Source organism: Kryptolebias marmoratus, linkage group LG14 (genome assembly GCF_001649575.2).
Source record: "Kryptolebias marmoratus isolate JLee-2015 linkage group LG14, ASM164957v2, whole genome shotgun sequence".
Taxonomy (NCBI): domain Eukaryota; kingdom Metazoa; phylum Chordata; class Actinopteri; order Cyprinodontiformes; family Rivulidae; genus Kryptolebias; species Kryptolebias marmoratus.
The window spans coordinates 21,082,383-21,105,251 of NC_051443.1; the positions used below are offsets into that span (position 1 = coordinate 21,082,383).

Here is a 22,869-nt window from a genome sequence, read left to right on the forward strand (position 1 = left end):
GTGTGAAGAATTTATAAGGTGCAGTTCAATCTTTACGATTAAAAAACATCAATGATTCATTTCTAAAAATATTTAAAATGGTAAAAACAAGACAGAACAAGCTTTGCGATATGGTGCTTATAGCCTAAAGTGCTGTCAAACCTCATACCAGTGCAATTTAATTTATTCCATCAAGGAACCACCAGATGGGATTATTTTTGCCAACTGCTGAGTGCTAAATATAAGAATCTTTGTCCTATTTGGATTTTATTGCAGAGGGCAAGATACCAAAGCTAGTGTTTGATTTAACTTAAATTGAGCAAAACTCTGAGTTTAACCAGATTTGAAGAGCCAATAAGCAAATATATGTGTGTATTAACAGCAGATAAATGGAATGAAAAGAGAAGATTTGTAAAAAAAAAAAAAAAAAGGTTTGATGTGAAGCAACTATGAGGAAAACATACTGGGCCAAGAACTGACCCCTGAGGGATTCCATATTCCACAGAGAGAACAAAATCCTGCAATACTTCAAATGTGACTACTTGTCACACTGATAGGGAGACAGAAAATTCTGATAAGTCCATCGAAAGTCTCAGTCTGTTTAAAAAAAAAAGTTAATTATGTCAAAGGTGGATTTGATGTTCAGAGAAATACATAAGCAGTTGATAATTGATAAGACTGCTCTTGCACTGTAATGCTTTTGTAATCCAGACTGATGTGCTTTTTAAAATATAGTTGTTTCAGCTGCTAAAACTCATAATTTATTTTGCTTGATAACGTCACATTTATTATATTTCTTATATTTATTTATTTACATTTATTAAAGGATACTTGGATGAACTAGCTAAGTAAGACTTATGATTTGAGAAGCACCATTATAAAGTAATAATGAACTTTAATATAGCTTTGCACTTTTTACTTGGTCCAAACATCCAACAATCCTGAGGCTAGTGAAGTCAAAATTACTTCTAAAATGTAGTCTGACTTTTGCTTCAACCTCGGCTTATTCATTTGATTCATTGTTCCTCAGGCCATCTGCAGCCACTAAGCCAGCTTTATTTTTAAGGGATATTATGACAGAAAGGATGTTTAGCATTAGGTCTATAAAATTTTATTTCAAGTAGAATGTCATGCAGTGGACAATAACCAGCAAGTAAAGAGGAGGAAAACAGAGATGAGGGAAGACAAAGTTAATTATAGGGGAAGCTAAAAAAAAAAAAAAATATATATATATATATATATATATATATAAACAAAGGACACCCAAGAAGTGATGAGAAAAGGAATTGTTAATTATAAAGGGAAACACTGCAACAAGACAAACATTGTTTGTGAGCTTGGTTCTCTTCGAAACCTAAATAAATAAACAAATGAAGTCCCTCTTCGCAGATGGTGCCACATTTAAAATTCACAAGGATCATAGACTGGAATACAAACAGAAATAATTAAAGAAGCTCCAATAAACAATCCTTCCAGGAGAGTCAGATGAAAGATTATGTAAATCAAAATTGGAAAATAAAAACTAATCGAACAGCTTTACTGCTATACTATGCCAAACAAAACTATAGAGAGCATGACCCTGATCCAGTTCTTTTCCAAAGTCTGTGGCCTAAAGAGATAAACTATCAACATTAATAAAAATTGGTGGATATGCTCCATCTTCTTCCATTGTTCAGAACTAAAGACAAAATGTTTGTTTTTTTGGGTGCTGCCATGTGGTATGTTTAGAGCAAGTGCCTGCACATGAGAGATGTGGAGCTGTACAGAAGTCGATACAAAAGCTAGGCCATAATATCATCACATCTCACTAAAACTGTCATGTTGTCAGTCAAAGCATAACATAACACTTCAGGCCTTAAATAACTAATTGCAACTGCATATTTGAACATAGAGCAGTAAAAAAGAGATCTAAAGTGTATTTTTATTCAAATGTTTCAATGTTTGCATAGATGGGAGGGAGTTTGAATCTGTAGTGCAGCCAGCTACTAGGGGGCGCTTGTCCTTTGCCTCTTCAACTACCGGCTTTTGGTCTGGTGTCTAGTCACAATATATCTCAATAAGATAGACTAACACTGGATAAAGGCAATAAGTGAGCTCCTATTGACCTCTTCTAACATGAATACAACAGTTGTGTGATAAAATTCTCTTGTTTTATGCTTAAAGGTCGCATAGAAACAAACAAACAAAAAAAATGTCATTATGTCCACAGCTGCTTAAAGTCCATCGCATCATTCTAGCCACACAGACTCTCCTGAGCTGAACACATGAAAGACTTTTCCACACTGTCTGTGTGTGAAACAGCTCAGATTAGACCCAGTATCCCACACAGGAAACTAAATCTAATCAGGTAAATCCTTTGCTTTCACAGGGTCATTAACAGGCTTCTGATGGGATAAAACACACTGTTCTGCTCTTTGCACAATACTCACATGATAATAAACAGCTAGAATAAATATATAAATAACTACATAAATAAATGAGAGAAAAATCCACCAAAGTGTCCTCCACCTCACCAGATAATCATCTTAAATCTGAATGCATGGAAAATTCCTTTTCACATTTTTCAGACACTATATCAGCAGGCTGAAGCATACACAGTTTACACTGTGTAGTGTAAGTCTAGGTGTGATAAATAGAAAACATTGAATGGTGGCAGCTGGTAGGAGATAACACAAATATGACCCCCAAAGCAGCCTTGATTTATAAAAACTTCAGGTAAAATATGCGTTAAAAATCATTCTAACATATCCCCATCACTGTCATTGTCTACCTTTGTTTTTGTGCTATCTTTTAACTTTAATGTTTCTTCTGTATATTCATATAGAAATAATATATCATGTTGCAGCAACAACAACATTATGGTAACTGAAGGATGATCATTAATAATAGACACAATCCCTGATTTTAAGGTCATTGCATGAAGTAATTTCTTACCTTGCCAAGAATTCCCCTGAGCTGGTGTTGCTCTGTTGTTGTGCATCCATACAGTTCGTGGTTCCAGGTATGAGTGCCGTGGCAGGATTCTCCTGGGCAGCACTGCCCACCGCATGTGCAATAAGCTCCACTGAGTCTTGGACGTAATGATCCAGAGAAGGTGATCCCATGACCCCATGGGCGAGTAGCCCCAAGGGTAGCCCCTCTGTCCTAAGCTCAGCCACATTCTGGCTGTCCCCCAAGACCCAGTGAAACTCTGGGAGGGTCATCCTAGTGGCCAGCGTCCACAAACGGCGCACCTCACGGATGTCGCAGCCAAACGTCACCACTCCTGTTGTGGATGAATGATCTTTCAGGGCCTCCAGCTGTCGCATGAGAGTCTGCTGCTGGTCAGATTTAGAAGAGAAATTGGATGAATAAGATGAAGCAGTAGGTAATAAATATGGTAAGGGTAAGGCTTCTGCTCCCAGAGGGACGCTCGGTGCCACCGCTGAGGATGATAATGAAGATGAAGACGGCGGCAGTGGTGTTTTTGTCAGGTTGACAAGAGTGCCCAGGTGGAAGCGGGTGTTGTTCTTGATGAGGACAAGGAAGTCGCTAATATTCCACTCCTGGCAGAGCACTATGCTGATGTCCCACCAGCCATTCATCATCAGCAGGTAGTAGAGGAGATTTGATGGTGGGGCTTCCACAGTTCGCATGGCCATTTGGAAATGAAGAGGATTCTGTAGGGATTGGAATTTGAATGGGAAGATGGGACGTAAAAGAAAAAAAGTTGGAAGGTTGAGATGCAAAGCAAACAACAATACAAAAGAAAAATAAAGGAAAAAAAAGAGAAAAATGCCCAAAAATGGAATAAGTAAATTAGTAAAGAGTTGATGACCAATAATGATGAGGAAAAAACAAAGAAGTGAGTGTCAGTTGTATTGTATAAAGGGCAGAGGTATTGGAGGGGAGATAAAGCAAAGTGGGTTTTGAATTGAGGGATATTGTGAGAAACAGAAGCAGAGAGATGCAGAGGTGGAATGCAATGATAAGGAAAGGAATGGTAGGTTGGAGAGTAATAGGAAAAAGCAGCATCACAAGGGTGAAATGTAGCAGAGGGTGAGAAATGAAAAAAGATAGAAAGAAAGACAAAGACAAGGCTTATAAATCCAACAGGAAAATTACTTGCAATTTTAGAATTAAATTTGCTCTTAAAGAAAAAAAGTCTGCTGGATATAATGGATTTCAATCACCACTTTCCAGCTCCTATGAATATCATCACTCACATCATATGAGATACATTTATGTTTATGTGGAGACATTTTTTCCTCTAAAACAAAAGGAAAAGAAGCTAAGATTTGATTCAAAGTGGGCTTTTACACAGTCTGTTTAATTTAATTAACTTCTGGTGGGTAAATGACACACAGCTCTAAAATTACACTCATAAATGTGTCACATAAATTTATAATAATGCACAATGAGTAAAGCATGTAATTTCCACTTGTCTCATTGTAGTTTGACTGGTAGCACTGATGAAAAGAGGCTGTTTTTTTTCTTTATTAGTGTTTACCATATTGCACAACTGAAAAAGAAAAAAAAAAATTGATAAACAGCTCCTAAAGTAAAAGTTGTATTGCTGGGGTATTGCCTTAAAAAATGTCACATAAGCTTTTTGAAACTACCTTCAGGGGGAATAATACCTTTATAAAAAGGACCACACTGATGAGAGCTCATAACCTTTTCAAAGCATATTCAACAAATTAAATAAATAAATGTCATTAACCATTTTTTCAAATTCAAAGGTAATACATCACTGGGTTGCAACTGCTAGTGACTAGCTGGCAAACAGCATTTGAAAGTTTGTGTCCAGATTGCGTCACAATGTTTGCAAGGGTTCTAAATTTCTTCACTTGAGTTGCAGAGGTTTGTCGTCCTGTCAGTTGAATTATGAACATGTTCAAAAAAAATTGGTGGAACAAATTTTCTTTCAAAATAGTCACAGAGCTGTCACAGGCTGCTCCAAATATGCCTATCTTCATTTCAAAAGTGTACTTCAGTAGATTAAATCATAAACGTCAGGGCAGCTGTCAAGCTGGGTACACAGTTGGCCAAAGTGGGTGCAATGTCAGCATAGGTAGGCAATGAAAAAATGTGTATGGCCTAGATTTCAGTTTTGCAAGTCTTGAAAACAAAAATAAAACAGTTTTGTAAAAACTGTGCATGACTTGCTTTTCACTTAGTCACAAATACTCATAATTCAGTGAAACTGCAACAGAAAGTTTAGATATTTTCTCACAATATTGCATCACTAACTAAACTTGAACAGTTGCTGCTAATGAGAAACCACCATAAATAGATCCATCTGTGCAACATTTGGTTTCATTTAGATCAAATAAAATAAATGACCAAAAAGCCTTTAAAAACAAACAAAAAAGAAGCTATTTACCAGTGCAACAGTGTCTTTGGCAGTTATGAATATTTTGATCACATTTATTGATATATTTATGTAGGATTATTAACCATAAATTGAAAATCCACACTTTTTGATGCACAAACACTGATTTTCTCAGAAAAATCTAAACATATTAAAAAAACATAACCAGAAAGCTTTATATCAAAAATGTACAAAACACGGTATGTACAGAAGCTAAGCTGCAACAAACAACCTAATTCTATACTTCAAATAGAGAATTTTTCAAATGTACGATTTTTGAAAATAGTTATTGAGAATTTTTTTTTCCTCCATTTTTTACTGAAATGATGGAAAAAAGGTCATTGAAAAAGCAACAATGTTTCACACAACTCTGCATTTTCCATCTCTGAATCTGTTCAGTTTTTCTCCGCTGTTTGGTCTGTTTTCTGGCTCCAGGCATTCACTGAATGAAGACGATGTGGACTATGGTCACACAACCAAATAACCACTCTGTTTTTCTTTTAAAGGAATGAATGAAATAACCTATTTATGCATTGTCACTACTGATGCATAAATAAATAAATAATTAAATAAAACATCTCCAGTGCCTTGTTTACCATGGTGACAAATCAAATACCCTGTAATACTTAAGAGAGCAAAACCAAAAGGTCACAGACTTCACACACAACTCATTTACACACACATAAAAAATATGCTATTATGGTCTCATGATAGCAATTGTTGATTCCCAAATGTGTATGCTGTGTTTGCAAGTAACATTCTGTCATAGGAGTAATTTTATATTCCTTTGTGGGACAAAGTTAAAATGCCTACACAAATACTACAGTAGTAGGACTTGTAATAACGACTCGATGGTAAACACTAAAGCAGTGGTTATCAAATGTGAGGGCAGGACATGTGGGTCACAAAACACCAAATGGGGGTCCTTTGATAATCTCTAGATATGAATTTACATTGAATAATATATTTATATATATTTTAGGTTTTATTATTTTCATGAATTAGTAAGACTCAGATACACAAACTACTACTCAGAAGCGCATAAAGGAAATGAGTTCTTTGTAGGCTTGCATTAGCTAAGTATCCTCAGTAAAGACATGCAGCTTAGGTCAGTTGGTGATTGTTGATTGGCTGCAGGTTTAAGTTTGGGAAGGTCTGATTATCAGTGTTTTTGTGAAAATCTTGAGTAGCAGCTTGTGGGGATTGGTACCCCATATTTCACCCTAATACAACTAGGATAACCCACAGACAGCATTGTTCTTTTATGATATTGGGCTGCAATATGTGTTTCAGTTTTGCTTTTTGCAACTTCCAGATCCCATATATAATTCAAATTGTGCTCAGCTCCTAATTCTAAAGTGATCTAAAATCAATAGTTTTCAGAAACTTTTGACAACTTAGAAAAATAGTTGGCAGCGGGGTCAATTATGGACAGCTTGTAGGTTAGTAGAACCATTTAAATTGATCTGCTGGCCAATATATTCAGATAAATACAAAATACACTTTGCAGGATTATAGCAAGCCAGAAGATGAGAGCAGATCAGCTTTTTAGTTCATGTAGTGTTCTCTGTAATTTTTTAGATGCAGTTTAATAGAACAGATCAGGCTGCATAAGCTGCTTCATCTGCATTACAAAACTTGGGATACTGTACCCAGCATGCAACACTCAGGTTATCCACCTAATCAATCAGTTATGCTTTTGTTTGTTTGCATGCACACACAACTACACATACTTAAAGGGCTCTGAGCAACTTAGCCTAATTGACTTTACAACTTTTACACAAGCTTTGCACTAAAAGTCCGTTAGATTAATCTATTGGTTAGTTTAATTTATCCCATTAATCACACTGCCCAATAGGCATGCAAATAAGATAATAATAATGTGCTTTTTGCATACATATGAATGCATTATTGGTGCAAGAAGCACTATCATAAGCAATACTACATGTTTTTATTTTAGTTTTAGAAGTCCTGCATCAGGAAGGAGAATTATAATGCAGTCCACGGGGCATCAGATTTTCACCTCTCCTCATTGCCCAGGAGGATTGGAGGATTCATTCTCAGCTGCAGCACTCCTGCAATGTAATCTCCATAAATCTGCAACCCTCTCCTTTTGTTCCTCATGTAAATAAAAACCAAGGAGTTTGTAAAGAGCATAGCAGCCTGGTCTTTTACGTAAAAAGCTTTCTACTTTAACTACACCTGAGTATTCTGGCCCTGGTGTTGATGTGATTGGTTTAATCTCTTTTTGTAGAAAAAAAACCACTTCTCTTTTAGATTTTCTCATCCAAAGGACAGTTGGTTTGACTTGCCTGTTCAAAGAATGTCATAACCCTTGGTGTCCAGTAAAACAGCAGGGAGTGACAGAATCACGAGCTAGTGGACAAATCGAATAAGATGGTAATGACTTGGTGATTGATTTCCCTTTGATTAGAGGAGTCACTGTGGAGAAACCATGGAAACTCATAGAAATTAGATTTCTGCTCGCCAGTTTATTTTAGGGCCAACACAGAGACACATGAGGCAAAACCTGAACATGCTCACACTTACACCTGTGCTCAATTTAGAATCACAAATTTATTAACATACGTGAGTTTGGTCTCTGGGAGAAAACTGGAATACGCTGAGAGAACCCTACACAGTAATAGAGAGAACATTCAAACTGCACACTTTGGTTTTGAACTTGGGACTTTTGCTGTGAGGTGACGGTCCAAACCACCATTTATCATGCAGCCCTGTCAAAATCTGCTAAGTAGGATTCAACATGACCTAGTTGTGAGGCAGCAGTTGGAGGTAGGAGGAAATTGTTTAAAAGTCAATGATAAACTTACACTCTACTGACTCATTTATGTACCAGTAGTAATTGCCTCCAGCTGAACAGCAAATGATTATGTATTTGCAAGTGTCTGACTGTTATTACAAATACCTCATGAACCACTGGACAAATTTTAATGAATCTTGCAGAAAGTAATCACTGGATGTACATCTACAATTATTTATTTTTTTGAGTCATTTCATTTCAGGATGGCCACTATAGGTAATGTAATCAACATAAGCCAACACAAAACTTTCAGTGAATTTTATAGATTTTGAGCTGAAATTTGATGTGGCAGTAGCTGAGTGGGTTAGAGTAACATCTACTTAAAATGATCCTAAACACTGGCATGAAAGGTGGCAAGTGAAATGCATTGCTCCAAGGACTGATAGGTCTTTAATGATATTGTGTGAATCACATGCCTTTGTTCATATTAACTTAGGCCAACTGCATATTGTACACATGCAGTGATATAACCAAGATATTTGTGGTTATTAAATGTGATGGTGTTCCTTCCTCACAACAGATATTTAAATATATGCTTCAAGCTGTCAGCAGAGATACTGCGTATCATTTCAATTTTCAACAAGAATAAGTATTGTGGGTCAGCGTGGGATAGATTTTTACTTATATCTTCCCTCCTGGTCCTTGCCAGAAAGTTTCTTTTTCTTCAAGAGTTTCTTAGCTCCTGCTCTTTAATATGCTAAATTCTCAACTCTGCACTTCTATCAAAAGCTCTTCACCACCAACCCACTTTACTCCGAGGACACTTGATCCTTTGCTCCATATGTTCTCTATTTTCACCATTTATACCAAACTGAGAGCACACCACTTTGTCAAAGATATCTTCATGAGTTGTTGCATTTTAATGTTTCGAACTGTAAACTTTGCCATGAACTTTTGTGGGATGAGGTCCATCTTATCAGATAATAAGCAGCAATGAGACATTTGCAAATCAATGAAAATAAAATATTGAAATTTCACAACACCAATTCTGAAAAAAGTTGGGATGTTGAGTAAAACATTAAAATATAATGAAAAAAACCTGTAAATTTCACAAACCCATATTTTATTTACAGTGGAATGTATTAAACTTATTAAATGTTCAAACTAAGAAATTGTGCCATTTTTTAATAAGGTAATTTTGAATTTATAGCAGCAACACTTCTAAATCAATGAGACATGACTATGTTCACCACTGTGAAGCAACCACTCTTTTCTTAACAACAGTCTGTAAACATCTTGGAACTGAGGAGACCAGTTGCTGGCATTTTGAGAAGAAAATGCTATCCCATTTGTGTCTGATGTAGGATTCTAGATGTTCAATAACACTGGGTCTTTGCCATATTTTCTGTTTCATGATGTGCCAAATGTTTTCAATTGGTGAGAGGTCTGGACTTCATACAGGTCTGTTGAGCACCTGGGCTCTTTTAATACAAAGCCATGCTGTTATAATGGATGCAGTATGCAGTTTAGCATTGTCTTGCTAAAATATGCAGGGCCTTCACTGAAAAAGATCTCATTTGAATGAGAGCATTTGTTGTTCTAAACCCTGTGTATGCTATTTTTGCAATAATGATGCCTTTCCAGATGTGCAAGTTGCTCATGCCAATGACACTAATGCACCCCAATACCATCAGAGACATACTTTAGAACTGTGCGCTGATAACAAGTTGGATGTTCTCTCCTCTCTAGTTGTTAGGATATGGCATTCTTGGTATCCAAAAAGATTTTCAAATTTTTATTCGACTTATCACAGAACAGTTTTCCACTTTACCTCAGTCTGTTTTAAATGAGCTCTTGTCCTAAGACAACAGGCATTTCTTTAAGGTGTTAACATATAGCTTATTCTTTACATGATAGAGATTTAACCAACATTTGTGGATGGCACAGAGAACTGTGGTTACAGGATGTTGTGTTCTGGAGATTACAGTGAATGCATTATTTTCTGTCCTGATGTTGTTATTAATTCTAGCCACTAGATGGAACTGTTGTGACAAGATAAGAGAAGAGGAAAGGTGAGACTGAAAACAGTTCTATCATGGTGCCTGTCTGATAGCACACATGTAATAAAGTTCCAATTGTTTACTGGACATCTCTTTATTTTCATTTAGACGCATCACAACACAGACAATGATTTGTGGAAGAGTTTGTGTGGCCATGCAGTGATGTCCATAACAGAATCACACAATGCAGCGGTCCATGAGGGCTCAAAGATCATAGCCGTCCGATACTGACTTTCAGCCTTGTCCCTTCGAGTTCAGAGATTTCTCCAGATTCTTGAAGTCTTTTGATGATATAGTGAACAGTAGAAAGTGGGATATTCAGTCTTCCCAACTTTTCATGAAGGGACATTATTCTGAAATGGTTCTGTTAATGTAAAAGGCTATTTTTCCAGACAGCTGAACCTCTGCCCATCTTTACGTCAAAAACACTTTTTTATGCTCAGACCTCTAACTGAGCCATTGCAAATTAAATTAATTACTTGCAAAATGCTCCTCCAGCTATTTCTTATTTGTACCACTTATTTTTCTACAGCCCTCTGTTGCTCCCGTCCCACCTTTGTTGGGATGTTGCTGCAATCAAATTCCAATTTATTTTATTATTTCTTAGAAATGCTACAATTTCTCAGTTTAAACATCTGCTATTAGGTTTATTGTTTCACTGTGAATAAAATATGTGTTAGTGAGAGTCTGTTTTTATTTACATTTTACACAACATCCCAACTTCTCTAAATTGAGGTTGGAAAACAAGTCTGTTTTGGAGAAACTGTTGTCAATCTTCAGTTAGAATCTGATAATGAAACGTGAATGTGTCAAAGAGGAGGTAGGGCATTTCTTTAAAAAATTCACATTATCACTCCACACTCTTTTTTTCTTGATCATTTTTTGTTCTGCTCAACCTCCAATCCTTCCACTTGTCTATCCATCTGCTGCACCTCTCCACCAAGCAATCAGCTGTTGTTTGTCAGCTTTTGGTACAAGTTATTTCACTTCAGGGAATCAGTTTTGACTTTTAGCACCTGCTGACTCCTACAGAGAGATGCTTCCTTGTACTCAAAGCAGGAAATTTGAAGTTACGCTGGGAACACACAAGCATGCTACAATAACTCAGCAGGTGGCAAGTGTCCCAGATCCCTTCAATCCGGCTAAGTGGATTGGGTGTTTGTGTGCATGCTCATATTCAAATAAATAGATACACACTAAAATAAATAAATAAAATTAAAGGCTTTTCTTAAAGTAAATAATCTAAAATACAGAGTTTTATGTTGTTAAGCTTTTATTATTATTATTATTATTATTATTAAACAAAGATCTTGGACAATCTGTAGTAATCTGTAAAATTCACAGAGCCATAGCCATTTTTGTGTTTGCTAAGATCATTTGGAAGTGGTGACCATCTTAAATTGCATTGACTCAATAAGTTAATCAGCTGTAGATGTCCATTGACCAATGATTTTTCTGAGCATTTCATAAAGATCTTTCCAGCAGTTCATGACATATTTTGTTAACAGACAGATAAACACACACACATGCAAATGCATTCTTGTCTACCTTTCAAAAGCAGGAAATGATAATAATTATGCTTTCTGTCTGTTTCAAATAGATTGAGTGTAGAAAAGTCTGGAAAACCAAACACCCACACACATTCTACCTGAATGCACACACTGCTACACACACACACACTCGGTGGAAAAAAAAAAAAAAAAAACAATTGGTAAAACTTCCCATTAATTATTTCAAAGTGTTTACACTTAACTAATTTTATATTGCTTTTATTCAAAGTGCATACTCCTCAGCAAGTTTCCAATTAGTGCACTTGGCAGAAGAGTTGAAGTATTCGCTCATGAAATTGATTTAATATTTTACTTAAGTAGCAAAATCATAATGGCAGTAGATTAAACAAATTCCATACCAATTTATAATATTTATTCTTTATGAGTGTTGTAACTCACTCCTGATTTTTAATACTAGCTTTAGATGTTCTATATACAGTGCTGGTTTGTAATATCTTTAGATTTTTCACAGCTTGTATTGTAATTTAGGATTTCTGGCTCTTGTAAAGATTTGTCTTGTTTTGTGTATTAATGTTTTGTTACGGTTGTTTGACACTGTCCTGCACCTTGCTTCCCTTTTTTTGTAAAAATAGATCCCCTTGGAATTTTGATGAGTTTACGCTGACTCTTTGCCACACAAGTTTTCTGTTTTTAATTAATTCTCCTGCAGACTATTTGTAATCATTTGCCTCCAGAGTTTCTTTGTCCCTTTTTGTCAGATTCTCATTGTCAGCACCTTGGTCAGTGGGTGCTGACACTTGGTCCTCTTTGAGTTTATTTCCTGCCCCAGAGACATAAAAATAAACAGTTTATTTTTCTTCAGAGTTAAAGCTTCATACCTTGTTATATTTAGAGATATGTTGTCTTGATTATTAGATCTTGTATTGAAAAATAACTTTGCACATAAGATTGATAGTAAAGTCAATTAGAAAATTCCTATAGAAATGCTAAAGGGTGGCAATGCAGCTACAGCTCAAAAGTCTAACATAACTTTCGAAGCATGTTGCAGTATAAAATATATCAGAAGTGTGAAAAGAACCAAGATAACAAAACTATTAAGAGTGCCCTCAGTGGCTAATTAAAGTCACCATGGTAAGCATGCACATGTGTCTCACTCCCTGATTGCCAAGTAAGTCAGTAGCAGACAGAAATGCAAAATAAAGGTAAGCCTCAAACAAACAATCATTGTGCAAAAACTACAAGACAAATCTTTACATTTATTGAACTGTGAGTGGCAGATGACTCTGATGATCACACATGGGAATTTTTAGGTTTCTGCAATGTTTTATGCAGGAAAAAAAAAATTAAAAAGACACTTCTTTTCCATTTTTGAAGAGAACATTTTGAGCTAAAATACAACTGTTTCTGTGGGAGCTTGAGTGTGGAACATCTGCAGTCTGGTGGGGTTTGAGTAAAAAATATGGCTTGAAGCAATGAGACACATTGTCTGAAAGAAGACAAAAATGCCATTCTTTTGATGTATAATTTGTATATGTACCAACAAGGTCCTAGGAGTAAGAAATTTTTTGTTTGCAAAAGATTTGAAAACTTGAGAATTTGAACATTCAGTAGAAAAATCAGCAAAAATCATAACTCCTAAAGTGGGATTGTGTAAAGTCTGTAAAATATATTAAAATTTCATCTCAGACATGTAAAGTACAACTTGCTGTGACCTGTATAAACTTTGAATGATGTTTGTATTGTAAAGTATGCCTTAGCTATAAAGCTCCAAAGAAGGCTTGATTTCCCGTTTTACCAAAATTCCATTGATACTCTTTAATTTTTTTTTCTTGTAGATTTAATTTTTTTGAATTTTGTTTAAATTGTAAAACATTTTGGTGTGTAATATGCATTTTTTTTTATTTTAAAGCTGTGCAACAAGTTTCAGGATAGAAATTTTGAACAGGATAGCAAAAAGGATGCTTCAATGCTTATTATTTGGCGCCATTAATAAATAGAAGGAAACTTTTACTCTTGTTAGAAAACTATTATTACAATGCCTTCTATGAGGTTACAATATTCACTGTGCATTCACCTCAGGAATTGGCCAAATGGCAGTAGATTTATCAAGCCAAAAGTGGTTCTACATGAGTGAGCTGATTTCTGTATGCTACTCATATAACACTAGATCAGAATGTAGAAAAAGGTTTGATCTGCAGTGCTGCTTATTTATGGACTAACTGAATTTCCTGACACACATTTCAGCATACAGAGGCAGATTTAAGTATAACTAACTGGCTTCACCAAATTAAGCTGGTAGGTTCAGTCTACATGATAATGTATTTCTGCTTTTTCATTTATATGTGTATTAACTTTTTATGCACATGTATGGGCTTTATTATTTTTCTTCCCCCCCCAAATGTTGTCAAATATGACACATTTTCTACCCTTTTGTACTGCACACCCAGTGAATTTGTACATTTCAGCACCATGGACAGGGCATGGTTGTCTCCTTATGATTTTATGGTTTGGGTTCTAGAAAGCTAAAGCTTGTGTCGCAGAAATTATTTACCACAAACATCAACAGAAGGGATTTGGTGAGAACTGATCAAAATTAATATCACGAGCACAGGGGAGAAATAGGAGCTTCAGATTGGCTGTCAAGTGCAAAAAGGTGAGAACAGACTGGAAGAATTTTCTCCTCCTCCATGTTACCTTGGATTAACAAATCCACTAGAACTGAATAGAAATCAAAGAGTTGTGTATAAAAATAGAAGCGCTTGTTCTTGTGGGATGTGAATTCATATTTAGCTTGTTGCAGGTAATTTGCTTTTACTGTGTCAGGATGAAGTAATCAACAGTTCAGAAGTAGCTGGAAACTTTTTACCTCACTGTGGCGCGAGATTTCCCTCTGCACGACGCTGACCACCGGCACCTGGAGCGCAAGAGAAACGAATTCCAACTTAAGGAGCTCGTCCCGGTTCCGTGGGAAGGCGACCATGGCGGAGACACCCTGGACGACAACCGTGTGACACACGCTCTCCAGGAAGGACAGCGGGTCCTCGTCCTCAGGGACACCCGCGGAGGAGTGCGAGAACGAGGGCAGCTCGCCAAGCGCGGATCCAACCGCCATGACAAGCTCCAGGGACAAATTGTATGGAAGCAATCCGGCCTGGTTCAGAGCCTCGACCGCGAGCAGGACCGACTCCCGGGGTGAGAACACGCGATCCTCCTTCGGGGGGTTCCCTTCTCGTTGTCGCGCCTGGCTTTTACTCCTGTTTGCGCCCCGCTGGTTGTTAGCGGGGACTCTAGTCCTGAGGTTTCCAAATCCGTGCGCGCTGGCACCTGCTTTAAGCTGTTTCTTTAACTCCACATGCTGCTGCTCTCCCGCCAAGGCTTCATCAGAAGCGCTGCCGGCAGCTGTGGGCAGCAAGCGGGGCTGAACGTGCAGAGCCCCCACCCGGACCGTGTGGCCAATCCGTTTTAGCACCTGGCACGGCTGCGGGTGCGAATGGGCGCACGGAGGAAGAAAAAGGAGAGCGCACAGCAGGAGACGGAGTGGTGGCGAGAGCCCGGTGCCTGGTCGAGCTGTCGAGCCATTCATCATCATCCTCATCACCACCGACTTCGTCATCCCCGCTCCACAACTGCGCCGGATCCCCCGTCCAACCACACGACAGCACAACAGCGGGACCGCACCGTCGGTCCCACTGCTGGCCCCCCGCCTTTGGCCCTAATGTGCCGCTCAAACCAGCTGCAGTCCTCGCTCCGGCTCGCGCTCCGGCTCCAGCTCGCGTCAAACTTGTGCGTTTCTGCTCGGACACAGACAACAGGCTGTTGAGGCGCAAGATCAGGCAAGAGCCGCGCACGAGCAAAAGGTGATCCCCAAAAGTGCTGCTTTTCATCTCAAAGGATTTTCATTTTTTTTCAAGACCAGTTGATTGCAAACAATCAAAGCACAATATTTCCACATATCCCAGCGGCAGAAAAATCACATGCAGCAGAGTGTAGACAAGCCCAGAGGAGGAAATGTCGAAAAGAGGTCAATGCGCATTAAACACATTCCAAAACAGTGAAATCCTCTAGTGCAACAAAAACAACGTGATGGTTCAACGAAAAATCATCCCATTATCGTCCACAGAGTAGTGGCCAACACGGCGAGGATTTCCCCGAGATACACAGTGAAAAAAATATCTAATATAAATATTTCCCCCAACTTGCAAGTAGACGTTTGAAGAGCGCACGCGTTGCTAAGCACGAGTCAACCTGTGTACTGACACTTGCACTGGTGAGACCTCTGGCACAGGAATGCGATGCTTTTACGCACTCTCCAAAGAGATTTAACCCCGTACTTACTTTACAATTATAATAATGTCAGAGGCGTTGAGAGGTACTCACGTCAAAATAAACAAAGGCACTGTAAGATATCAAATCACTAGTGTGAAAACGCGATCTTCTCAAACAAACTGTCAATAACAATAGCAAGTTATGGCAATTTGTCCCGTTTCCCCGTGTCATTTCTGTAGGAACAATCTAGAACATGGTGTTATTCCAAACCTAAATAATTGCACATAAGACAGACAAGATGACCTTACTCAAACATGGTGCTGTGATCATTTATAAATTTATTTGGGTAGGTTTTGTGGCAGCTTTGGAATTCAGTAACTCAAATGTGTAAAAATAAAAAAAAGAAAAAAGAAAAAAACGTTTTAAAACATGTTATGTAGGCAAAATTTGATCTTTTATTGCAACAATAAGTTATTTTGAGTTGGTATCCAACACAGTGGGTTCCAAACACAACCTGCCTCTCTTCTCATGTTAGCATAATTGGGTCTTTAATTTTATCACAAGTAAGAATTCTACAAAATGTTTTAGGTTAATAAAATTAAATAGGTTATTTGTTTAAAAAAAATCTAAAAACAATAAAACTTACAAAGGGGTCTGTGCATTTACCCTCTTTGCTATGAAGCCTCGATCATTACCGTCAAAAGCTACACAATTTGGTAAACAGAATCCAGCTGTGGGCAATATGTTTGTCAAATGTTTTAAAGCTGTCAAATGATATACCTCTTAGTAGTTAGGTCAATCACTGAGCAAGAGGCATCATGAAGACAAAGGGACTCTCCATACAGCTCACAGACAAAGTTGTAGAGAAAATCCTAACATTTATCCCAAAGCCTGAACATCTCATGAAACACCATTAAAGTCATTATTAGAACATGGAAATAAAATGCCATCACAACAAACTTCTAGATATGGTTGTCCATCAAAACTCACAGACCAAGTAAGGAGGGCATTATTGAGAGAAGCAGCCATGAGACCAAAGATAACCCTGATGGAGCTGGGCAGCTCTCCTGCAGAGATAGAAGCATCTGTACAAAGGACCACTATAAACACACTGCACAAAGCAGAGCTTCTTAAAAGAGAGGTCCAAAAGAAAAAAAAGGCAGACTGTTAAGAATTCTTTTCCCAAAAATGTGAAAGAAGGTGTTGCAAACTGATTAGACTAAAATTGAACTTTTGGCTATAAAGATAACTTTATCTAATTTAAACATAACACCTAATTATGTTGAGGACACTATCCCTACAGTGAAACATGGCGGTGGCAGCATAATATTGTGGGGATGTTTTTCATCAGAGGGACTGCGGCCAGATAGATTAAAAAAAATGAGATAAATTTTAGAAATAATGCTGTTGAAGACTCTCAGAAATTTGAGACTGGAACAAAGGTTCACGTTCCAGCAAGACAATGACCCTAAACACCCCGCTCAGGCAGCGCTCCAGTGGTTTAAAGAGAAATGGGTAAATGTCCTGGAATGACCCAGTCAAAGCTCAGACCTTAGTCCAACTGAGAATCTCTGCTAGGTTTTAAAGATTGTTGGGCACAAAAAGGACCTATCAAACCTGAATGAACTGGAGCAGTTTTTCCACAAAAATGAGCAAAAGTTTTAGTGGCTAGATGTGCCAAGATCACAGAGCCATACAGTACTTGTATTGTATTGCCACTGAAATTGCTGGAAAAAAGGTGGCTCTACAAAGAACTGACCACTTTTTATTTTTATATTTTTTAGAATTATAAAAAAAATAACTTCATTTACCCTTAATTTTTTTTTTGTATTACTAAACTTTTAATAAAATGAAAATTAGACCTATTAGATTCCATGTTGTAAGGCAACAAAATAGAATTTTTACCAAAGGGGTGAATACTTTTCCTACACACTATTTAGATTAGAGAAAATCAACCACCTACCACAGGTTGGAGGTCTGTACTCTCCAAATCAGCAGCCTCTGTCTGCCAGTAATGATTAGTCAATAGTCTGATCTAGAGTAATGATTTGCTAATGGTCTAATTTGAAATGAAAGATACCAAAACTTCAGTGACCTTGATCAATTCAATTCCAGCTGACCTCAAATAATGTGAGAAGAAAGAATAGAGACAGAGAGAGAGACAGAGAGGGTGTGAAACCAGACTTTGAGAGAAAAACAATAGGAACACTGCGGAGAAAGATGGATAATAAGGAACTGATAGGAAAAAGGTGGGGAACAGAGAATGAGAAGAATAGAATGAGGTGAGAAAGAAAAGGAAATTCAATTTAGTTCAATTCTGCTACATTTGTGTAGCTCCAGAGCACAACACATGTCATCTCAGGGCATTTTACATGGCGCACTAAGGTTAAGACCCAATGTTACAGAGAGAAACCCAACATTTTTTCCATTAAAAAGCATGACAATGGGTGTGCAGAGGTGAATACTGGAAAGACATGAGTTGAGAGGGGAGAAGGAAACAGCCGAACAACAACTGAACACGAAACAAAATACAAAATGCTCTTTTTAGCTGAAGTACTGAAGTACTGAAGGTATTTACAACTTCAGGGGTATTATAATTATGAGAGAAAGGATGTTTTATTGAAAAATAAAATATAAATATATAGACATATATTCAGACATTTTCAGTGTGACATGTGCTTAAGAGTTGTCACTGCTAAAAGCAATTTCATACTGATATATAAGCTATCAAAAAGGCTTTGAGTCAGAGTGCTAACTCTAATTCCATCTGTTGACGAAAAGACTTTTCAGTCACACAAATGCTGAGTATTTCCTCTGCCATTTGAGTTGAGCTCACAAAGAACATTTCAACTTTTAAAATATATGTTCAGCTTGCCCAGATTGTTTGCTGACTAGAATCACAGAAAAAGAATCTAAATATAAGATGTATATGAGAGGAGAGACATGAATTCTTAGAAAAAAACGAAAAAAACTTTCAAAATTTATAGTTTGAGGGTATGTTTCAGACGTACCAATACTATGTTTGGTCATGTGCAAATGACAGTAACCTAAAATTCTTTTTTATTTATTCATTTCCCTCAGTACTACAAACCTTAAAGAGGTAAAATTACAAAAAAAATTATCCTGAAACAAAACACACATATGTCTATTATTGAGCTCACAGTTTTTAGCAGGGTCACATCAGGCTGTGCATTTTATTTATTCATGGCTGAAGTAGATTAAAAAAAAAAAAAAGACATAATTTTAGTTACCTCCTCCAAGGAGGTTATGTTTTTGGTGGTGTTTGTTTGTTTGTTTGGAACATTACTTAAAAGGCAATGAACAGATTTTGAAGTTTTCAGAAAGGCTGGGGTTGTCACTAGAAATGTTAATTAAATTTTGGTAGTGATATGTATTAGACTATTTTGTAATGATGCTATGGCCTTGATGGAGGTTTGCAGTCTTTGAGTGCTTCTAGTTGTTTTTTTTTTATTATTATGATCAGTTCTGAAATATGTTAGAGGACAGTATGAAGGGAATGTTACAGCAGTGATGAACTACTTTACTTGTGTGGTTTAATTTATTGGTTTATTTAGCAAAGACGGTGTACATTTATGTACAGTGTAGATAAAAGTAAATTACCCAGAGTAGGTCAAAAGGATCACAACCAAAGTCACAACTATGAGATTAAGATAAGGCAAGAATGATTTTGAACTTGTTTGTGTATCTATTAGAAAAAAAAAATCTTAAGAATTTTTTAAAAAGGTAAAATTACCTTTAAAACTGCCATAACTCAGTCAGTTTTACAGATATTGTGAGTCATTCACAACACATACTCTGACCATGACATCTTGTTTTATTGCATGAGATTGTGCATTATGTTGCTTCAAGGTTTGACCAAAATGGCAACAACACCCTCACTTCTCAATGTAAGATGATCACAGTTTTAAACCACTGGTATAAAAGGCAGCAGGCAATATGCAAAGCTTTTAGGTAAATAATGAATTACAAAGACAGACAATCAGACTCACTAATCATGCAATATGTCATGTACTATTCAGAGGGTGTTTGCATAAAATATAAAATTAGCGTTTCCTGTTGGTTTTCATCTGTTGTTCTTGGACAAGTCACCCTGAAAAAGTCAAACATTTCCTTACATTAAAGTGATAGAAATCTTCATAAAGGTGTATCATTCTAGGTATGGTAATTGTTTTTGTTTTTATAGTTTATTTCAAACTTTGTGAATCATTTTAACAAAACGTGGTTTAAATGGTTGTAAGTAATATTTTTCTAAATTTCCAACTCTTTTTTTTTTTTTTTTGTCCCTTGCTGCACATCTGTCTGCTCACCTGGAGTTTTTCTTATCCAACTTCCCGTGTCTTCCTCTTTGTTTGTGTCTGCCAGCTGTATATCTGCCTTTCATGCCTAAAAGCTCATCTGATTTCACATGGCTGTCTGCCTGCAGCTTCCCTGTATGTCCTCTGTTTTGTCCCTGTCTGAATATCTATCTGACCCCTTGTCTGGTTGAATATTCATCCATGTTTCCCCGTCTGCTTTGGTTGTCTGCTTTCCTGACCATTTCCTTTTACCTGTTTGCTTTCCACCTGATGTGCCCACCCTTCTTTCTTCATCCTCTGTCAACATCATTGCACAACTGTCTGCCTTCTTGTCGATCTGCCTCCTTCTTTGATATCCTCCCATGAAATTTGCTCTCTATATGGTGCAGCTCCAGACATCACTGATCTCTAAATCTGTCAAACTATTTCCAACATGGTGTCGCTGAGCATACACAAATTCAAGGTTAGACAACCTTTAAGGCAAACATCAGTTCACACCAGCTGAAACACACAAACTTTAAAAAAAAAAAAAATCTTAATTTATTGTCTCACATAAAACATGTAAAAGAAATGCATACATACTGCCTGGTGACTAAAGTTTTAGACTATAATCATTTTATCTTAAGAAATAACAGTGTTAAAGCCATTTCATGTGCTATCACAAGATGCCACATTTGTGTTAAGTTATATTTTAATGCCTTTTGGGTTGCCAGTCAGATTTTATCTGACAATAATATTTTTGCTTTTTTTGTCAAAAACTATACTAAACAGAAACATTATTTAAAAAAAACAAAAAATATAGTTGTAAATTAGCAGTGTGCAACAAACAAAAAACACAGATAAAGCCAACAGATCACAATTCAGTTCGGTTCAAGTGGTACATCGTTTACAGTTCACTCAATTATATCATACAATTTCATTTCAAAGTTTAATTTGGTTTTCTTTGTTTTCCACCATTGTTAAACTCAATTGAGTTCAATCCAGTTATTAAGGCAAAACAAACAAACAAAAAACAAAACCCTCGAGACTTCACTCTGGGCTTTAGCTCAAAGGTCCGTTCAAACAGACTGTCAGTTCCAACAAACAAAGATGAACTTCCTGCTCCAAGATTTAACTCTGAACCTCCATTTTTAACCAAGCATGAAAATTACTCCAATGAAGCTTCTTCAGTTGCATCTTAGTAATCCCAATGGCTGGTAATAAAAACCATTGTACTCACAGCAGCATGAGGCTATCAGTTATCAGCAGTCTCCAGTAGTGGATGGCAGTGGTTCCAACACTGCAAACAGTAGCATTAAACCAGGGGAAGTTCTCTAATCCTGGATAGTTTCTATTCCAAGACAGAGAAATAAATCACCAACCAGACCACCAACTCTCCAACGCATCAACACTGAAGTCTATTTTATGAATTACTTCCTGGTTTGACTGGCTTGTTGTGGGTGTGGCTGTGGCAACTCCCAGAGGTTTCAGAATGAAGGGTGGTGGTAATGCTACACAGTAATCTTGAATCAGTTTGACTCCAAAAGATATTCATTTGTATATGTATACCCACTGCTTAAGTTCTGAAATTGTCATTTAAACCATTTCAGGTGTTCATTAGATATTTTGCTAACAGACAAAAAGGGTTGACTTCAACAGTTCAAGTTTTAATCAAAGATCTTGTGTGATGAGTAGCACTTGAAGAAAGTGTTGTGAAGTACTCTCAACCACATCCACACCAATTTTCTTCACAATATCTGCAAAATAATTACTGAATTATAGCCATGATGGTTTTTTTTTTAAAGTTGGCTGTGGTGGCCATCTTGAATTGATTTGGCTCCAAAAGTTTTTCAATTGTAGACATAAATCCAGTAAACATTTCCTGAAAGCTTCATTAAAATCCACTCAGTGGTTCATGAGATATTTTGCTGACAGCCAGACAAAAGAACGCACACAAACACAGGCAACAACATTATCGCTCCACCTTTCAGCGGTGGGCAATGTTAAAGCTTCAAAGTTTGTGATTCATTTTCACTGTTCAAAATCAATGCATAAACACAACCTCAACTATCAGTGGTTTTTGACATAATCCTAAAGTGAGTTAAACTAGTTCAACAAAAAACACATAAACATTATGCTCTCCATTTATTTTTTTTACACTTTCAATCTATTGTTCCATTTCTGTTTGTTGCAATGTATTTCAGTGCTACTGTGCAGCAGGGACTGTTTAAAAAAGCCTGAGGTAACTATCGATGATCCCAGCTCATCAGTTCTGTAGAAATTCAGACCATTTGCACAATCTCCTCATATATAAACTGTTTGCTTCAGATCCTTTTATTTCTATTAGACTGAGGTCAAGTCTTTGAATGCATTTAGCAATCATTTGGTAAAACAATCTGTGCACTTAGTGTCACCAACCTGCAGTTTCATAGACATTTGTTGATATAGTTCAATGTTTCCCCCAAATGACAGGGAGTATGTTTTGCTCACATGCAGCAAAGTGATTTGATGCTGCTACTATTATCTTCCAGAGATGAGATAAGGTCTGAGGAAGGAATGTGGTGTTTCTATTCTCCAAAAAGAACCCTTGGCAAGATTAATTTGGCGCTCACCTTTCCTTAACACATTTCCCAACAACATGCAG

General features: G+C 36.9%; 1 protein-coding gene across 1 annotated transcript in view; it reads right to left on the bottom strand.

Moving 5' to 3' along the window:
* grin3a (glutamate receptor, ionotropic, N-methyl-D-aspartate 3A) overlaps positions 1-17,130 on the bottom strand; it is a 46,634-nt gene extending 29,504 nt beyond the window's left edge. The window contains exons 1-2 of the mRNA XM_017410662.3: positions 14,531-17,130; positions 2,914-3,638 (exon numbers count right to left, since the gene is read on the bottom strand). Coding sequence (XP_017266151.1) covers positions 2,914-3,638; positions 14,531-15,277 — 1,472 coding nt within the window. The 5' untranslated portion in view covers positions 15,278-17,130. The remainder of the gene's footprint in view (positions 1-2,913; positions 3,639-14,530) is intronic.
* Positions 17,131-22,869: the final 5,739 nt, after the last annotated feature.